This window comes from Haliotis rufescens, unplaced genomic scaffold, assembly GCF_023055435.1.
Source record: "Haliotis rufescens isolate VD_foot unplaced genomic scaffold, xgHalRufe1.0.p SCAF_7, whole genome shotgun sequence".
Lineage (NCBI taxonomy): Eukaryota > Metazoa > Mollusca > Gastropoda > Lepetellida > Haliotidae > Haliotis > Haliotis rufescens.
The window spans coordinates 14,446,107-14,467,709 of record NW_025964361.1 but is presented as its reverse complement, the minus strand read 5'-3'; the positions used below and the strand labels follow the sequence as shown (position 1 = coordinate 14,467,709).

The following is a 21,603-nucleotide window of genomic DNA, read 5'->3' as shown; positions in this document are numbered from 1 at the left end:
AATACGCACAGACTTTTCTTCAGTCTCATTTCAGGCTGCCATGATCTGTCATCGGAAATAGCATAACAAATCCGAATTGAATTACCCAAGTTGTTACACTATCTGGTAATAAAAATGTGTTCTCTGTATATCTGACCTTATGTTTGTCATCTATTTTATTAACTTTATTTAAAATTTCATTCAATAATGTTTACCTAAATTTGGGCAAAAACATGTGTCCCTCAGATACTTACAACTTCCGTTTACCCCGTTCCATAGGTTCCGCTTAACCACATACTGTGACCGTGCCAAATCACATTATTCACCACAACAATAATAATATTTTCTTTTGTTTCATTTTTTACGAGTCTACACATCTAGATAAACATATGTCATGGTTAACTTTTAGTGAGAAAATATGCTGAAACGTGAAAAACCTTGTCCATTTGCGTAGTTTTCCTTTGTTTTTCATCACGTGCTGTCATCGAAGCCACACGGAGTGTGAGAGTTACGTTCACTTTGATGAATAAATATATTTTGTCGTGTACCTCACCGTCGCACAGTTTTAGTAGCATATCTATATAATTATGCAAAACAATATGTAAAGCCCCCGGCTGTTCTGATTTTAGCGTATGTTTTAAAACGAGAGAAAAGTCTGGTCATGTGACAGGCTATGCAAATTAGCCCGTGGCAGTGGTGTTATGCGAAGTTATATTACTTCTAAAAACGACGATTAATTAAAAACTAGACGTAAATTTTAAGACGTTTGCATATATTGTCTCCGGAAAATGTTTATAAATTAAGTTCAGGTGAGTAGTTGTAATATTTTCATTCCAAAGCTGGCAAACAACAACATCAATATTTTGAAATTGCGTCAGTCATGACGCAGTCATTTCCTTCTGGACGTATTTTTCCTTAATTGAGAGTCATATACGCAAGAATTATGCGTCAGGGGAAACCCTGGTTAGGGTTTGAAAAATTCATAAAAAAATGGAAAATTAATAAAAACAATTTTTTTCTTTTGACTGCACCTCTCCATATGACACAGATTATATGTACTAAGTTTGAGATGAATCCACTGAATAGTTTAAGAGAAATCGTGCGGACAAAGTTTTCAGACGGCGTTAGGGTTTGAAAAATTCATAAAAAAATGGAAAATAAGTAAAAACAATTTTTTTCTTTTGACTGCACCCCTTCATATGACACAGATTATATGTACTAAGTTTGAGATGAATCCCCTGAATAGTTTAAGAGAAATCGCGCAGACAAAGTTTTCGGACAGACGGACGGTCAAACAGACGGTCAGACGGAATCTTGGTATAATTATATACCCCCGACATTTTGTCGGGGGTATAACAAACCTGTACACCTGCTGTACTCTACAGCACTGCTTTCAGCAGAATATCAATGTAACCTCTGTGTGGAGTTTTCTTTAATGCAACTGTCAGCTGCAGAGTATGGAAGACAGCTTGGGTCACTCAGTGGTTGGGTTCTTTGTTTAAGTCAGCTTACGCCTGATTGGCCTTGTTCAAAATACCAACCTTACACTCAGCATTTCACCAGCACACTAGTCACCAACCACAGCTCAACTGCTTGGTGTTTGTGTTATAATCTCAGAGATCATCCTTCCAGGTTAGTAACATATAGTATACACATTGTTATTATGTATTTGTATTTATTTGTGTATTCAGGTATATTATCACAATGTTTTAATATTTATCTAAATAGTCACTTCAAATAGACATATATTTGAGGTCATTCAATGTTTTAACCAGGTCAGTAAGTTTGTAAATAGTTAAAGGCATATATATACAAACAGGGGAAAAAGTAACCGTGCTTCATTTAAGAACTGACTAAACTGTGTGAGTTCATTGGAGTATGAACCTTCATAGAGTGAGGACCAAACACTGTATGAACGTCGTCGCAAGCTCCGACATTCATACAGTTTGGCCCTCACTCAGGTAATTCTAGTAAAGTCAATTCTAATAATAGACCTTGATCTAGACACAATTATATGAAGTGTGACTTCATGTTTACACTGACAACCATACAACAACCAGCTGTATCGCGGAATAAAATAGTTCCTCAAAATGAGAGGTGACATGAGCTTATGCATGCTCAACATGCTTTTGTAGTTTCTTTAGAACTAATGTACTCAAATAATATCCTCATTAGATGAGAAAGGTCTGTAAAGAACTACCTCAGTAAGTCAGTCACAATGACAGCGCGTCGTAATGCATTTACATCAAGTTCAAGATGTCAAAATGGCCAACATGTTAAATGTGATGGGAGAGATTTCAGAAGTTGTTATTGAACCTGTGGTGGTTACATCATTGATAAACTGGCTGATCATTGAAAGGTTATTAAAGATGTGTCTAACAGACACTAAGGTAAATTCATAGATTGCTGTGGACTGTCAGTGTCAGCCTAGACACAGATCGAGTTGATACTACCATAGTTTGGCTGTGCATTTCTTCATTAGGATGGGTCGAAGCGTGGATATTTGTGAACAATCATGCAGTCAAACTCAGACGTTTCTCAATGTATACTGAAATGCTGAGTTCAAGATTAAGTAGACTGTAACACTAGGTTATTCATCAGGTACAATGAAAAGATAATAAAGCAGCCACATGAAATATAAAATTGGTCAAAATATTTCATTTAACAGGGAAAAAATGCAAGCTCAAAGTGGAATTATTTGAAGAATTTTCAATATGATTAAATTATGTAAAAGGTGATTAAATCTTAAATACTCAACTGACCATAAAAGGACCAATTTTGATAATGACCCGTTGTGTTCAGATGACAATACACACAACAGATGGTATTTGAGCAAACATTTAAGTATTTAAGTTTTTATTGCTTGGGGACAAGAATAATTATGTGCATATTTGGTTATTGAACATAACAACACAACTTTTGGTCTTTTGCAAGAGCAAACAAAACAAATACCTGGTAACAGGAGACAGAGACACGCCCTAAAAGGGGGTGGTGTAACAACTCAGTGAACAATGTCAATGGGACCACCATTTGCATTGATACAGGCGGGGCAGCGGTGGCACACTGAAAACACCAGATGACTGGAAACAGCCTGGGGGATGCTGTTCCAGATGCCAACCAAAGATTGGCCCAACTGAGCTGGCGTTAGTGGATGGTTCTGGTCCTGTTGTAGGCTTTGTTCCATCTCATCCCAGACATGTTCAATGGAGCAGAAACAGTCAGTCATAGCAGTACAGCAATGTTATGCTTCCTCCAAAAGTGCAAAATGTGCCATTAACAATAATGAGGTGTGTTCTCCCATGAGTTGTGATGCCACCACATACCATTACACTTACACCCACAAACTGATGACGCTAAGTAACGCAAGCATTGTTAAAACGTTCTCCTGGACGCCTGTAGACCCTTGCCAACCATCAGAGCGGTCCAGATGAAACCAGGACTCATCTGTGAACGGTATACTGTCCTAGACTGGTCTCCTGAACATCAGATGCGGTCTACACACATTTAGGTGTGCCTGACAGTGACATGGAAGCGAAACTGGGCTTATCGTCGGAGCCGGATGTTGTGATCCTTCACCTGGTTGCTCCCAACACACAAAACATTCAACTTGTGAATTACGAAGTCGAGGAGGTATACCAGTATGTATAGAAAGATGCATTTTTTAATTTTAGAATAAATTTATTCTTATTGAAAGTATATGAAGTACAGTTACTTTTTTTCCTTTCATGGCATTTGTATAGAAATTCTTCACCTTTTCATCTTTCATTTGAGAAAGGGTGAGTACATACTTAACATGTATGTGTCTGTTCATAGCTATCTATGTTGTCCATGTATAATGTGAGTGAGTCACTTTTTAAAATATTCCAGGGGACACAAGAAATCAGCTTCACACATTGTACCAAAGTTGGGAACCGAATCCGGGCCTTCGGCATGACAAGCAAACGTTTTAACCACAAGGCTACCCCACTCAGGTGAATAATGTGAAGCCCTCATAGGTATACTGAACCGCAAAAGAAACGTCACCATAGATAGACATATGAGAAACCTTATTTGTCCAAACACTGTAAGCATACTTTGAGACATATTAATATTCTTAAAGTGAAACACAACACTAGTCTCTGAGAAAATGGCATCACAAGTCAGTATCTTGTGTGTCCGCCATTGCACTGATGTCTGCCGTGCAATGTCGATACATGGAATGGATGAGGCGGTTGATGAAGGCCATAGGCACTTGAGCCCACACTCTGGGGAATGCCTCACGCAGTTCAGCTGCAGTTGTCGGCCTTGGTCGGACGTCATTCAGCCGTCTTTGAATCTCGTCCCACAGGTGCTCAGTGGTATTTGAATCGGGACTGAGGGCAGACCACTGCATGGTTCTGATGCCATTCTGCTGGAGGAAGTCTCTTGTTGCTCTCGCAGTGTGGGCACTGGCGTTATCATGCTGAAACTCGTGGTTGCGGCGACGTGCCAAATGAGGTTTGGCGTGTGGTCTCAAGACTTGATCAATGTACCGAGCTGCTGTGACACCATTGAATCTCTCTGGACTGATGTTCTGGAAGACCACAGGGCCGACCCTCTGTGCATGACCAATTCCACCCCACACCATGGTGCTCGGACCACCCCACGTGTCTCTCTCAACAACACAAGCGTCCGAATAACATTCCCCAAGTAGTCACCAGACTCTCTCTCTGCCATCTGCTGTTGAGATACAGTAACGGCTCTCGTCTGAGAAAGGACTCTCCACTGCTGGTGGCGCCAATGCTGGTGCTGCCTTGCCCACTGAAGACAGTCCCGGCGATGACATGGTGTCAGAAAGAGTCCTTGGTGTGGCCTGTGACAGTGGAGGTGTCTGCTCATCAATCTTCGACGCACGGTGTCCGCATTAATGTGTCGCTGGTGTGTCCCCATGGTCTGTCGAGCAGTTTCAGCAGCAGTAACAAAGCGATCTTGAAGATGCTGTCGCACAATCTGACAATACTGACGTCGGTGGTGACCAACTACGTGGTCGGTCATCTGTAGTATTGGTGGTCTGGTACCGTTGCTGGAGTCCTTACGTGGACTTGAAATGCAAGGCGACTTGCCGGGCGATTTGTCCAGCTTGCAATCGTCCAAGGGCTTGGTGTCGCTGATTTCTTGTCAATCTTGGCATGTGGTAGCAATTCAACAACGAATGAATGTTATCCGATCTGGGTGGAATTATAAAGGGCTAGAAATGGGGAAACGCATGTGCATTTCAATTCGCATGGTACTCACGTGCATTGGGTTACCATGGCCGTTGCCGTGATGCGTTTGGGCGATCGGTTTTATTGTCATCTGCTTTGTTTTTTTATCATCAAAATTCATGGTAATGTTAAATTTTTGAAAATTTGATAAAATTATCCAGATATTTAAATGACAACTTTTCATGCCATGTTACTTGGGGTGACGTTTCTTTTGCAGTTCAGTATATATCATGAGTATTACAACAACAAACATTTCTATGCTACCCAGTTTCCCTTCATGTTTGTAGATCATATCAGCAATAATAATATAACTACAGATTTATAAAGCGCTGGTATCCATTTTGAAGAACTGCTCAAGAGCGCTTCATTTGAGTCTACACAAAAAAAGAGACATTACACAGCTAGGAAAACACAAAGCCTCAATACTCTAAGAATGATTTGGTGAAAAGATAGGTTTTGAGTCTTGATCGGAACAAAGTAGGACTGTCAATGTTCCTAATATCCAATGGCAGCCTATTCCATAGCTCAGGGGCAACTTTGGCGAAACTCCGACCTACAAAAGTCGCCGTTCTAACACTAGGCACAGAGAGTAGTGACTGGCAGCTTGATCTGAGAGATCTCCCAGGCACGTACTCTTCAAGAAGCTTGCTGATATAAGTTGGTTTTTGATTGTGTCTCGCATTGAACACAATCAGCATCACTTTATACTGGATTCTCTCATTGATTTTGAGCCAGTGGAGGTTCTGTAGAATCAGTGTGATACGGTCAAACTTTTTGGATTTAGTAACAAGCCTGGCAGCACAGTTTTGAACTCATTGAAGTTTAGTCAAAAGGTTATGAGGAAGGCCGATGAGTAGTCCATTACAGAAATCTAGATGTGATAGAACACATGCGTGAACTAGAGAAGCAGCTGTTTTTGGATTTATACACTGGCGAATCTGTCCAATATTCCTGATGTTCAGATATGCTCGCTTGCAGATGTTATCAACATGAGACGCCATAGATAGTGATGAGTTGAAAATCACACCCAGGTTACGAACTTCTTTGCCTGGGATGATCATATTGCCTCCGATGTCGAGACAAGGATAGCTCACTCGGTTTCTGATGGCGTTGTTGCACATAAAGAGAACTTCAGTTTTATCACAGTTTAATTTGAGAAAATTTATCAGCATCCAGTTCTTCACGTCATCTATACAGGTCTGCAACCTTTGAAGGGATTTTTGCACTGAGTGAAGTTGATTCGGTTTAAAGGACAGATAGAGTTGTGTGTCATCTGCATACAGATGAAAAAGTATTCCATGATGTCAGGCAATATCACCAAGTGGAGATGTATAGATGGTGAATAGCACTGGTCCTAAGACCGAACCTTGGGGGACGCCATATGCAAGCTTCACTTTATCGGACAGTTTATCCTTAATCTGTACTGATTGAAAGCGAGATGAGAGGTATGATGTCACCCATGAAAGGGCGTCCCCAGTCACATTAAACCAGTGTTTTAGTGTTCTGAGCAGAATACCGTGATCTACAGTATCGAACGCTGCCGAAAGGTAGCCGAAAGGTCGCGTAGCACTAAGATAGCACCACCATCAGAATCAACAGCTCGAAGCACTTGGTGAACTCAGTTTGTGCTCTAGTGTATGGCTATACTTTTGTATAGGAATGTATATGAAATATGCACGTCCTATGATTATGTATACATGTGTATATATTTTTATTGTAACTAATATCATCCTTGCACAGATTTGTTAAATACATGAGTTCAGTCTATGAGGTCATCTGTGTGATTGAATATATATTATCAGAGCTCCAGATAACTTTTTAAGCAATTGAGATTTTACTCTTGGGTTTCTTTTTTATTTGGGTAACGGATATTTTTTCACTCATCACTCTATTGCGTTTTTCCCAAAATTAGTGAACATTTTATTATTTAAAAAAAATGAAATAATGTATAAAGATGTATAAAACTGGCTTGACTCGGAAAGCAAATTAGCTCGTTATTGTGTTTTGGAAATTAGATCCTTTGTATGCATGCTGAAAAGCTTCATTGGGTGTTTACGCAAGCTGTTTTTGTACATTCGAGTATTTCAATTTATGCATGCATCCCTGTACGCAAGTTAATCAAAAGTAATTGGGTTTTGAAAGTAATTGGCCATCATATATCAACATGTTTACAATGAAAAGGGCCAATATTAATTCCAAGTTATTTACTTATTTATATTTACTGATGTTTACTGTAGACTTACTGTCAGTCTCTGAGGCAGTTCAGTTAAATCCCTGCTGATACTGAAGCCATGTGCTGGGAACATGTTGTATGAGAAATATTGCTGTTTGTGTGATGTCATCTGTGCAACCATTAGTCAGAGCACTTGCTGATTTCCCTCCTGCTAAAACATAGTGCCTACATCGTGCCTACACTGTGCCTATGCATTGACAGCTGATGGCCAAATACCTGTATAGTTTCATCACTACCTACCTTCAAGCAGAGTCTGCATCACTCTGAAGGCCGAGACCAGGAGCTCGGGCTGCAGGACATCGGACACGTCGTCCCCGATCTGGTTGTAGCACTGCGCCAGGGCTGACCCACCTAGGGTCACACTGCTGCTCAGGTTCACATACAACAGCGTACCTGTACACGATATTTGGTATGGTTAAAATAGGTTGTGATATCTATAAATCAGACTGCAATATATGACTGACAGTTCCAGTTTCACACAGTCTGGACGTGGACTGGGCAGTGTTTGTCAAGAGGGTAGCCACCAGCGACTTACAGGGTGCATGCCAGGGGACTTGTTCGGAAGTTTTTACATGTGATATTTATTGTGCTTTATGCAGGTCAGTCCAGGATGTTGTTTCATGACAACAGAGATGTCATCGGCTGGCTCTTTCACATGAAATTTGCTTTGCTGACCCCAAACTTCATGATTGGGAGAGTCAGCCATTACCATACTTTGGAACTCAATTGTGGTTTTAAGCACAACCATTATGTTGTTGATTTTCAAACATGCAGATAAGTCAATAATGATTGTTATTGCATGACGAGAGAAAATCAAATGACCAGTTTTACGTCCTGCAGTGCAACAAAGCTCCTAACACTTCACTCCCGGTGTTATAATGTAAAGCAGGTGTCATGCTTGATGGAGCTTGCTTCGTAACTGCACACTGCTCACTTTCGTATCAGAAAGTGAAACATGTTGACAAAATGTGGAAAAATAATGCAACTGGAGATATTTATAAGATTTTTTTATATAGGTAACCATGTGCCCCAAAATGGGCATCACCCATAGAACCCATGTGGGGAATGGAACCACTGCTTGACACGGCAATGCCACATTCTAGAATAAACACTAGGGAGCAGGCCATGGAGCACACATGAGCGTCAATAGGCTCCGCTGACTAGTAATCAGAAAGTGCCTGAAGACAAAATGTACTTGAATCAACAACATCAATAATTCTAACTTTTTTTGGTTAAATCTGAGAAAGGCCACATGAATAGTGTCAAATAAGCAATGTGACCTGACCTTCGCCCCCAAGACACTTGAGGTCAGGGGTCACTGTTCTTGTGACATCTGGACAGGCAGCATAGGATGATATCACCAATGTTCCTGTTGAAAAAGTTGAAGCATTAGTTGTGTGACTTAAGTCCACTTTTATGCAAAACATTGTCCTCCAAGATTCATAACCATAAAAGTAAAAAATGTTTTTTCAAAGTGCAAAAAAGGTTCCTGACCAACTCAACACAAGATGGATGTCAGCTCAGTTTGGATGAAAGACCGAGTGGGCCCTCATATGCTGGTACAAACCGAGGAGCATAATTGGGACAAATCGGATTCAAACCCATTATTAGAACATCCTGGCATGGCTAAGGGAGGCAACTCAACGAGCCTATAAACCTTAGATCACTGGCACATTACAACCAAAATTTTGTACAAGTTATGTCAGGCGAAAAAATTTATTTCTACTGAATTGAAAGTTGGGCAAGTCCTCCTCACCTGGAGCTTTGACAGTTTCATCCCCTACTCGCGCTGCCATGCTGAGTGAGTCCTTGCCTCCATCCACGGCGATGCCGATCTTCCCCATCAGGTCACACATGGCCTTACACGCATCCACCAGTGCGGCGCCCTCTCCTGGCAGCTTGGCTGCCCACATCCAGTTGCCGCTACACTTGATGTCCTGGGTTAGCATACACACACACACATACATAACGTACATAGCTACAACCAGTGTTGGAAATAATTTTAAAATCCAACAAGACATTCTGACATTATAAATATAGAAAAATATGTTGATTCAGTTGAAGTAATGCAAACAAGGAGTTATGATAAAACTGAATATATAAGTATTTTCGTTGAGAGGCATTTAAAGTAAGGTCAGATATATGATAACGGTGTTGGAACACCGAAACGTCACTCCTAATTGTAATAAAGAAGTTGTTCATCCATATATATATCTTATCATTACAGAATACGTCATAAAATTATCTGCCAGACAGTCATGCAGCCCATCAGAAGTTACCAGCCACGGGCAGGCGGTTATTTCGGACACTGGCTACAACATCCGGAGGAAGGGTACTAGACTGATCTGCTACTTGTTGTAAGTATAACACACAGCTACACAGCCTAGAATGTAAGGGATCATCCTTATCATAGTTACTGAGATGCGAGAGTATCTTTCAATTTGATCCTAATTTCTGTGTTATATTCTGATATAGTTTAGAGTTTCATTGTGTCACTAAAAAGACTCCAGTGCAATGAATACTTCAAACACCTCAATGGTAGCTGTGTGTGCACTGCATGACCGTTATTATGTCCAGTGACATCATAGTGAGTGAATGTGGCTTTGTTTCAGCAGGATCGAGGTTACAAATTTTGCACATTTTTTCATGACTGAAGTTAAGGACAAATCTGACCAAATTTTATTGTCTTCCTATTATGACTACTGTTTCAAAATATATACTTCATGGTTCAGCAACTGCAAATTATCAGGTATTGTGTAAAGTTGGATATGGAGTTGTAGCAGTAGAAATGGGAAAAGGCTATTACTTCTAAATTGAAAACATTTTGAGTGAGAAGACATACCTTTCAAAAGTTAAAGTTTCTTTAAATTCTTTGTAGTTCAAACCTTTTGATCTTTCCATAACAGCTGTGCCAGTTTTGCAAGTATTGATCTTTAAATATTTCTTCACCCAACAAATCCATCAGCAATATGGGGTGCATTAGAGTGATAAACTGGTGTAGAATATTTCTTACTTTGGGGATTTTCATGTTTGCTGCAAACTTATGCCAAATATGATAATGTGTTTATACAGGTGCTGATAAAATACAATCAAGAGGCAAGTTTATATTTTGTGCTTTCTTTTATAATGCAAACAAATATTTTGTTGCATTTTCCACAAACTGTTTTATAGCTATTGTGAATATGGGAGATAAACCTACTGTGTTTTGAAATTTGATGTAGTCCCACTGTAGTACCTCTTTATTTTAATTTTGAACCGACTGCTTTAGTTGTGTAAGTGTTATTAGTTAGCAATAACCCCCAGTAAACAATAATAACATCAAAATATATGCCTCTCTACCCCGAACTTGGATGTGGCAGAACTTGACCACAGCTGTCAATCTTGTGTTTACATTCTCCGTTGCTAGTGAAATGTAGCAGGATGACAACCCCGATCTATGATGTGGTTCAACATTAACCTGTAGATTTACTGGGATTGATCGAGCCTGCTGGTACAATATGATTACCAATGGAACTGAGTATGTCTGAACAGCCGCTTTTTAGCCTGCAGACAAGCCGGAAATTTTGACACGAGGTAGGGCCTATCTCAGTATCTGCATGGTGTGACCTGTCAATTTCAAGATTTCATGCATTCCAATCCAGAGTGTGAATGGAATGAGACAATCGTGGCCCAGAAATAGTGGGTCGTGTATGATTTGCTTAAATGAATTGCATCAAGTTTGACTTCAATGATTTTGGGACATTGTTTTCGTGGCTTTTCGAATGGACGAGTGTTTTCTGAGTGGACTTTCAAATCCTCATCTGCCAAATCCTTACGATGGTTGTTGACGGAGATGGCAACGAATATCGATCACGAAAAAGGTTTGTAAACAACATAATGTCTGGAATAAGGTTTTTTCAAACAATTTTTCTAATGTTATAATTTACTTTCATTGTCAGTTGTTTCAATGAAATAGCTTCAATTGTTCCAATTCTGGTCATCAGAGAACATTTCCCTAACAGTTTCATAAACATTTCATTTGTATGCAAAAGATATGCCTTCGTTAAATGTCATCATCTAGGTTGCAGCCTAGATCGCCCAAAACATTCGATACTACCGTATTTCCTCTATTTTTTAAATTACGCCGCTATAATTTCCCGAGAGTCCTTGTATTAGAGACATGGCTGGTATGAGACCCAGCGTGGAAAAATAGATATGTTTTACAGTTCATATGGGGAGTGATCAATCGGCAGCCATTTTTTATGTAGGCTATCTATATATTCATACGTACATTTTTTGTGAATTCTATAGGTAAGCTCAAAGGGTCTTCGGCTTTCAATAACTTGCTTACAGAAACACATGCATAAAATGAAAAACTCAAACAGCATGTGTAAATACCCAAAGAAGCTTTTTCAGCATGCATACAAAGGGGGTAATTTCCGAAACACAATTACGAGCTAATTTACTCTCCGAGTTACGACTATATATTTATAACAGTTATGTACATCTAAAACATTTCATTTTTTTTAAATCTTAAAATGTTCACTGATTTGGGGAAAACCCCAAATAGATGAGTGAAAAAATATTGGTTACCCGATGAAAAATCTAATAACCCAATTAGAATAAAAACCCTTAAACTCAATTGCTCAAAAAGTTATCCAGAGCTTTATAGATGTAAGTCATTATCATTATAGGAGTGAACCAAAATTTCGCAGACATCATCAAATTGTGCATTCACCAACAGCTGAGGACATTTTCCGAATGACACTGGAACTTATAAATCGTTTATTTGGTAGAATGCTCAAAACCCATTATGCTTACATACCATAGCTGTAACAAAAACTGCTAAAAGCTCGTTTTTGCGAAATGTAATGGAAACATTTGGCTTGATTTGTTCCAAATATTTCAATCAATAAACAATGTATTTCTTTCTTAGTTTCTATGGTCAACCAAATGAGTCAAACATCAATAAAAGAAGAGCTATGCATGACAAACATTTTGTAAATAATAAAGCATTGCCTTTCGAATCTCAAATGTCTGGTTTCAAAACCCTCAAAATACTCTACCTTGAGATCTGTGACACTTGCAAACATGAGGTTAGTGAGAGACTCCGCAACAGCCATCCGGGCACCAGCCTCGGGGTTGATCAGACCTTTGATTGGCTGCTCTCCGATAGCAGTCGCTGCACCGACCTGAAACCAGATCACATGACATTCTGTTACACTGTACAAAGAAATATGGAAGCAGTGATGATTGTGTCGTAGGTCCCCAGTGCCCAATGTCTGGTGGAGCTGACTCTAACATGGGTCGGTTGTAACAATGTGCAATGTGTCTGACTACCCCAATAGGTGGTCACAATGTGTCTGACTGTGTGCCAGCCTACCCCAATAGGTGGTCACAATGTGCAATGTGTCTGACTTCCCAAATAGGTGGTCACAATGTGCAGTGTGTCTGACTACCCCAATAGGTGGTCACAATGTGTGATGTGTCAGCCCACCCCAATAGGTGGTCACAATGTGTGATGTGTCAGCCCACCCCAATAGGTGGTCACAATGTGTGATGTGTCAGCCCACCCCAATAGGTGGTCACAATGTGTGATGTGTCAGCCCACCCCGGCAACAGGTAGTCACAATGTGTGATGTGTCTGTGTCTGACTGTGACTACCCCCAACAGGTGGTCACAATGTGCAATGTGTCTGACTGTGTGCCAGCCTACCCCAATGTTTTTGTCGTAAACTTATGACAACTAAGCGCTGAGGCTGTTCCGAGAATAGTTTACTAATATACTTTTCACTACAACACTTTTACTTCAATCTTAGTGCTAAGGGGGCCTAAATTCAATGGTATTTTAACATAGCATTGAATGCAACTATGTTTAACTAATCATTAAAACCTCTTCATTGGTCCTGTTATCAGTGAAATACAAGACACCTCAACATACAACATTATAACATTAATTATATCGGGTAACAAAAACAGCATAAACAGGTAAATTTGGGATTTTTTACTGACATATGCTGGTCTTTTCAGGGAATCCCCACTGGGTCTGCTTTCCGAATAATGAATAGGCAATCTAAAACAGGGGTGGGCGAGTACCCAAAGTTTGCCTTATTGTTAGTATGTCATAGCTGAATTCTTCAGAAGAAATTCATCAATACAACTCACTGCATCGAAGTATGAGGTAGCGGTGACGGCCACGTCTGCGAGAGGTGTGTGTAGTGGACCCACACACTGCTGCTGGGCGATCAGTCCCGTCACCGACCGGTCCACCTGAAACACTCACACACCTGAGACATCTTGCAGTACAGCTGTCAATACCTTTAATGGCCATTAAAGTCCAGTTTCCACCCTTGCCGAACAAGGCTGGAATTATGGAGTTATGTTTTAAGCTGGACTAACGTGTCTATGCATAGTCCAATCAAAATTGCATAACAAAATCGACATACAGTTGCACAAATGTTGAAGTAAAACAAAAACAAAACATTTGAAGTTCAAAACATGTAAAAAAATACATATACATATATTAAAATCAAAATTTGCACTGCACCTCTGCTATTAGTATGGAAACTGTTTGCTAAATTTGAAAAGAATCCATGAGTTATTTAAGAAACAGGTCACACATCTTACCAAAGCTCCTCACAGCAATAGGCTATAGCCTGTTCGCTGCCACCAGTCAAAACTCCCCACAGTGAATAGGTGGCCACAACCATGCTTGGAGTTGAACTCGTAACCATAGACCGTTATGTTTACAAACAAGTGACGACTGTTGTGACGCCGATTACACTTATCTCTGCTAAATTACTTTCTTTGTTTGTCAATTTGAATTTCTGTTTCATTAAAACTATCGTGTTATTGATATAGTAAGAATGTAAGGGAGAAGTTGGTTGATTTTTCGTTAGTCTACAATCTTGAACCAATCTGATTATTAAAACAAAGTAAATTCATCTGGAAAACATGGTCAGTCGTAAACCTTTTCAAAATGAAATATGATGGCATTCCAAAAGACAAAAGTATCAACGTTACTACATTTTGGGTTAGAGGGCAAATTTCAAGATTCTTGTAATGGCCGTGCCCACACTGGTGGCAGCGATGTTACCGAGAGTGTAACGAAGATGTCACGCGCTAGGAAGCAGCTTGACATCTTCCCAAGGCAAGGGAGTTAACTGACTATAAAAATCCAGTTTCCACCCTTGCTGAAGTAGGCGGAAATTCTTGGAGTCGATCGTAGCGCCGCCATTGGTTATTAGAAGTGATGTCCCATCCTATTGACCAATCAGATTCCACTTTTCATATTTCTTGCAATTGCTTCAAGCAAAATAGTCAAGACCGAAAAACATGAAAAGATTTTGACAATATTTGTTGACGCTGAGTTGACGGTACACTTGCTATGCAAATCCTGTAATTGGCCGAAATCTGGACAGCAGTTTTCCGAACCGGATGTGGATTTTGTTACGTGATTTTGATCTGACTGTGGATGAAGTCGATAGTCTAGCCAAAATATAACTCCATAATTCAAGCCTAGTTCGGCAAAGCTGGATTCTGAACTTTTATAGTCAGTTAATTCTCTTGCCTTGGGAAGAAGTAGGTCGCACAAATGTTTAAGAGAATTGTAAGTGAAAAAATGAAAAGTAGCTGTATTTTTCCAGAAAATCCAAATATTGCAATCAAACTTGGCACTGCACCATTCTTGTTGGAATAGAAAGTGTTCACCAAGTTTGAAAAGAATCTATGCAGTAGTTTTCAAGTTACAGGTCGCACACAAAAATGTCCTCGGAAGGACGGACGAATTCCTTGGTATTAGGTCAAGGGTATAATAAATACTCTTGAATTTGCTTCCAACTTGACAATATTGTAGAGGCAAATTAACTGTACATCTTTCAGTTACCCACAGGTAAGTATACGCTGTCAATAAAACACAACACCAAACACATCCTTCTGGCATAATCATCACAACGATGTACCATGAAAAACTCATCCACATTTGTCCCTCTGATCACTAGGGGTGACAAGATACATCACCCCAGGTATTGATACCAATCTCATTAAAATCAGACCTTAGTTCTCGCTACTGCTACGCAAAGATCTGAGGACATCCCATTACGGGTCACATCAGACCGACCTTGTGCAAACATTGACCGACCAATGGAATGACCAATCAGAAGGCAGCTTTCTCGTGCTTTACGGCACTTATTTCAAATTGGCGACTACACTTCGAAACATATTTTGACAAATTCTTGATTACAAATTTGAAACCTGAACAAAATAAAACATTCTGGAATGGCTAATAGACATGATAGATGGTCTAGATTGTAAGGATTCAATCATTAAACCCGTAACTATCGTTCGGAATAACCGATGTTAAAGTTTCCGAGGTTGCATGATTAGAAATCACATTCCGACTGTCATTTTCATAATCTGTTAAGCGACGCTCTGACTGGTCGGATGAAAGGTCATTCTGACGTGACCCCTAATGGGATGTCTTCAGATCTTTGTTTAGCAATAGCGAGAACTAAGGTCTGATTTTAATGATTGGTATTGATATATATCACTATACTTGTGTGACTACGATATGTATCATGATACATCTGTCTTAGCAGGTTGTTTCCAGCAACAGTTTGTGTTTATCAAAATTCACTGGACATTCAAGTTAGTCATCAGATTTTGCGTTTTCTTTCATGGTAGGAGGAAAGGTAACCCTAGCCAGGACTAGTTCTTGTCCATATAATGTTCACAGATCAGGAAAAGCATGCTCTCACACACTAACACACGCAGTAACAATGATTTACCTTATTTGTGAGGTATCGCTTACTGGCAACAGACGGCAGGCGCAGGACTCGTTCCAGGGCATCTCTCACCAGCAAGTTGTCCGGCAGTTTGATAGGTGTCAGCACAGGTGTCATGTGTTCTAGCTTGAAAACCTACAGGAACAGACACATTGTGCATGAGATCTCAAAAAGAAAAAGTTAAATATTTCATTGCCTGAGTGGAAAATGCAGGGGCAACAATACCAGACCTGTAGCTGTTCATTGGGTAGAGTCAGGAATCACTGTACCCACTTGACCCCCATAAGGGTCCAGTTCAAAAGTTAGCTTATTCAGGGATCTTAGATTAAGATTGGTCCAGTCCAATTGTAAGTTTGGATTGTAGCTTACAATGATCCTAGCCTACAATCGCTTTGTGCAATTGGCGATTGTAGCCGGCGCCCTAAGATCGGATTTACAATAGTCGTTACGCAAAAATTGTTCTGTACAAGTGGACCTTGAACTACTGGGCTTGTCAGCTTATCCCTGGGACCTGATCTACTGGGCTTGTCAGCTTATCCCTGGGACCTGATCTACTGTGCTTGTCAGCTTATCCCTGGGACCTGATCTACTGGGCTTGTCAGCTTATCCCTGGGACCAGATCTACTGGGCTTGTCAGCTTATCCCTTGGACCAGATCTACTGGGCTTGTCAGCTTATCCCTGGGACCAGATCTAGCGGGCTTGTCAGCTTGTCCCGGGGACCTGATGTACTGGGACCAGATCTACTTGGCTTGTCAGCTTGTCCCAAAGACATGATCTACTGGGCTTGTCAGCTTATCCCTGGGACAAGTTCTACTGGGCTTGTCAGTTTGTCCCTGGGACCAGATATACTGGGCTTGTCACAAGGACCTGATCTACTGGGCGTGTCAGCTTGTCACTAGGACCTGAAGTACTTGCCTTCCTGGGCATTGACCCCAGCACATGCTCCAGCTCCAGGTCTACCGGCAACACAGCATCTGTCTTCGCCATCTTAGACTCGGGTGTGTCCTCACCAGATCTTGAGCTGAAGTCTTGTAACTGAATCTGAAATGTCCACAAACAAGTGCAATATTTCTCTCTATGACTGCCATAAACTACAGTGGCTGGATGGGAACAAAAACCGTGACTGCAAATTTGAGTACATTGTTTTCACATGTTTCCAGATAAACAAAAGTCAATCGTCTTATTCAAGCAGCCTTTGGTGCAGTGTTGGGTAATTTGGGCATGACATGGTAAAAAAAATTGCTTGCGGACCTTGGTTGAATAAGCTGAATAAACAAATGACCTCCACATTCTCAATGCCATGTTGGTCCCTCACCCTATATTTGTGATACCTGATGAATCTGTTTCTACAGGTAGCATCACTTGCCGAAACTTTTTCACATCTGTCTGAAGCTCTGACAAACTGAACTGCTCATATAACAGCAAATTGAAAATCACAAGGCGAAAAAAATTCTGTTGTCCAACAGTGTCATCACGGCATCGTGATATATCAAAACACAATGACACATGGTAATAAAAGTTGAATACTCTGCAGATCATTTGCAAAGTGCAATTAAATTTTGTAGAATTTTCCTATTCGGAATATTCTATAAGTAATACGTTACCACTGTTATACCGAGGCTGTTGTCTCCCACAACTGCTGCTATAGCGAAATCTACCACAGAGATCTCAATTACCTCATGCAGCACGTGCGTAGCCACCTAGCTGCCATGTGACACCCTTCACTCTTGTCTCTTGCGAGAGCAAGTGCTCGGGGGACGAACGGGCAGGCAGCAGCCCAGTGGTAACGTATTACTTATAGAATATTCCGAATAGGAAAATTCTACAAATTACATTAAGTAATACGTTACCACTGTTATACCGAGGCTGACTACCACAGTAGGCGGTGGGGAGCACCTACAACCCGAATCCTGACTGCTAGCGTTCCTTCCGACCAGCGGAAGTAAACACCAAGGCGGAAGCACTCGATGCGCATGCACCTAGCTAGGCGTTTCCCTATAGGAATACCAAAGCACTGTCAAGCGCATACCGTAAGGCTCAATCGTCATTGCCAAAACAATTGGTGACTCTACTGGATAGGTATTTCATCGCCGCAGCGGATGAGAACACTGTATCCGCGTGAGCTTAATCTTAGATCAGGTTAAACAGTCGAAAAGAGGGAAATTAATTTCATTCAGACCGTATATCCCAGAGCAAGCCTACTTAAAGTATGCATTAGGCGCGTGACCTAATTCCAGTATTTGTAAGCATGCATCACAAGGTTGGGATACACGACAGACAATTAAATACATAATTGTCAAAATACAAATAAGGACAAAGCACACAAAAAGCCACCCTCACCTGTGGTGTGAGTGCGCTGGTTTGCGGGACCCCAACTCCTGTACCCACGGCAGTGGGAACATTGGAGTCGACCCAGATTGACCACCGTGCAAGGTCTGACGCCTGAGGTGTTCGGAATTGTGCTGGGCACACCCCTTAGGTGCCCAAGACGGTGCACACTCTCCACGACGGCATCAGCGACCTGTTTGAGGTAATGATTGGCAAAAACCGAGTCAGAACGCCAGTAACAACCTCGTAATATTCTGCGAACAGAGATATTCGAGTGTAGGGCAAATGTTGCCACTAGCGCCCTGATCTCGTGCGGGTTTGACCCCGCTACCGGTAACCCCCGAGACCGGTACGCCAGATTGATGACAGAACGAAGCCACAACGCAATCGAGTTGCGAGTTATGTCAACCGTGCGATTAGGGTTACACGATATGAACAGACGGTCACGCCCTTGTCTACGTTCATTCGAAGCCTTAAGATAATACTTAAGGGCCCTAACCGGACACAGCGCTCTGTCCTCAGTATCAGCAGGATGTAAGATTTCTTTGAGTGATCTTACAGTGAATTCTCACTCCGTTTGGCCCATGTCAAAGGAGAGGAGAAATGCTGTTTACCAAGGCACATGCCGGAACGAAGCACTACTCAAGGGTTCATATGGAGCTTCCGTAAGTGATTTCAACACTAAGGAAAGATCCCAGGCCGATGCCCGAAGGCGGCCTTTCTGAAGATCTTGCTGTTTGAAACCCTTGATAATACCCCGAATCACCGGCTCTTATGAGAGACTGGTACCCATAGCAACGTCCCCTACCGTAGCAACGGAAGAGACATAGTTGGCAATGGAACCCCCGGAGAGTTTCCGGGTCTCTCGCAAGTGAGACATGAAAAGAGCAATATCCTGCACAGATACCTTATCTGGCGAATGAATGTGATGTTTACAACACCACTTCGTGAAAATAACCCAACGTGCATTATACACCTTCTGGGTGGAATCACGATGCATACTAATGTATGCCCAAGACGCCCGACGAGAAAAACCTTTACTCCTCAGACGCTCGGTGACAACATCCACGCGTGTGAGGGTGGATCAGGAGATCCGGTCTCACAGGCAGTGGGAGTGGCGACTGCGTGACCTGGGTCAGCAAGTCGTGATACCACAATCTGTTCGGCCACATGGGCGCGATCAGTAACATTCGACAGCGAACTCCTCGGAGCCGGCTTAGAATGAGTGGTATTAACGCCGTCGGTGGGTAAGCATAAGCGTCCATGCCCGTCCAGTCTAACGCGAGAGCATCGTGATCGATGGCCCTCGGGTCCGGGACTGGTGATACAAACAACGGGAGTTGATTGTTGAACCCGGTTGCGAACAGGTCGACCATCGGACGACCCACACGTTCGCACAGCCACTGAAACACTACTGGGTTGAGCATCCACTCTGTGGGGTTCGGTTCCCGAGGCCTCGATAGAGCGTCGGCCAGTACGTTTCGCACACCTGGGATGTGACGGGTGCGTACCTGGCACGGGACACTGTCCACCAGAGCGTAAAACTCGAACGTGAGATCGAGTAGCGAGTGACTGTGGGTTCCCCCCAGTTTGTTCACATAGGACACTACCGTCGTGTTGTCGGTCGCCAGCATGAGCCGGGCGTCGACGAGACGATGATTCCAGTGATTGACTGCGTTTATCACTGCCTTGAACTCGAGACAATTGATGTGAAGACCTAGTTCGTCTACGCACCACAGCCCCGAGCTCACCTCCCCCTCTAGATGGGCGCCCCAGCCCACTAGAGAGGCGTCTGTATACAGGTTCAACGTGGCCCGGTAGGGCCGCATAGAGACTCCTGATAAGACATTGTAAGGGACCGTCCACCACTCCAGATGCGGGCGGAGCCGATCTACGAGGGCGACGGTCGCACTGTTCTCCTCCTGTGCTAACAACTGGATTTGAAACCGTTGCAGCAGGCGGAGTTGGAGACGACCCCAATCGGTGCAGTCCAGGGCAGACACAAGTAGCCCTAACAGCTGTTCCCAAAAGGGAACAGTCTGTGGCACCGCTTAGACTTTGGCAATCATCGCCTGAATCTTGTGCCACCGGTCTGGGGGGACAAAGAGGCGATGGGTCACCGTTTCGAACCGACCTCTGAAGAACTTCAAGTTCTGTGAGGGGGGTTAACTCGCTCTTGGGGAGATTGACAATCCACCCCAATTGCTCCAAGAGGACGAGACAGCACGTCCGTCATTCAATTTGCAACGAGCGAGTTGTCCAGGTACGCGAAGTACCTGACACCCCTCATGTGGAGGAACCCCACTATGGGGGTGGTGAACCGGGTGAACAGCCAGGAAGCGGACGTGTGAATCATTCTGAGTTCGGCACTGTCCTACTTGGGAACGAGAAATATCCTGGAGTAAAACCCCGGTGTTATTTCTGGTAGAGCTAACCCCGTACTGCCCCTTCTCCACCAACCTGCCGATGGCATCGGCGAGGAGGGGAAGATCGGTTTCCGAATCGAAACCTGCCAACGGGGCAACGGTGAGCGGCGGATTCGCTTTGAGATCTAGCCGATAGCCGTACCGAATCGTGTTGACCACCCACGGGTCGTCAAACACTTGTTCCCAATTCTCCCAGTAAGTCTGGAGTCTGGCTCCCACTGGGGAAGGAGAGGGGGCCCTGACAGGCTGCGGCAGGCGCAACTGTCCAGGGCCAAGTGACTCGGGTTTGCCTAAGGGCCAACTGAAGTTGGCGCTGTCGGCATACGAACCCCTCCAATGAGAGTCACCTGGAGGGGCCCTTGCCGTCCTTAGACGACTTGGGCTTCCCCCAGTTCCCCGTCTTCCCGCGAAAGGGCAGCTGATTGCCCATACCGGGCCCTCAGGGCGGGGCTTCTTCCCAGAGGAAGAAGAACCCGACCCCTTAGACCTACCGGCCGCAGCAGCCTGGGGCGCGCTCCGTTTAGGAGCGGCACCCAGGCGTCTATGCAGGGACCCAACAAAAGCAAGTGAAAGGCAAGGTCAGGGAAGCATTTAAACTGAGCCGGCAGTTGTAAATGCGCTGGTCACGGTCCGTGGGAGAACCTTCGACCAGA

The 21,603-nt window shown here is 42.6% G+C and overlaps 1 protein-coding gene across 18 annotated transcripts in view; it reads right to left on the bottom strand.

Moving 5' to 3' along the window:
- Positions 1-21,603, bottom strand: part of LOC124141849 (phosphoribosylformylglycinamidine synthase-like) — a 73,680-nt gene that overhangs the window by 25,422 nt on the left and 26,655 nt on the right. For all 18 annotated transcript variants that reach the window (XM_048388321.1, XM_048388326.1, XM_048388331.1 and 15 more), the window contains exons 12-18: positions 17,112-17,237; positions 16,199-16,330; positions 13,578-13,682; positions 12,480-12,605; positions 9,191-9,371; positions 8,720-8,803; positions 7,675-7,827 (exon numbers count right to left, since the gene is read on the bottom strand). In XM_048388321.1, coding sequence (XP_048244278.1) covers positions 7,675-7,827; positions 8,720-8,803; positions 9,191-9,371; positions 12,480-12,605; positions 13,578-13,682; positions 16,199-16,330; positions 17,112-17,237 — 907 coding nt within the window. The remainder of the gene's footprint in view (positions 1-7,674; positions 7,828-8,719; positions 8,804-9,190; positions 9,372-12,479; positions 12,606-13,577; positions 13,683-16,198; positions 16,331-17,111; positions 17,238-21,603) is intronic.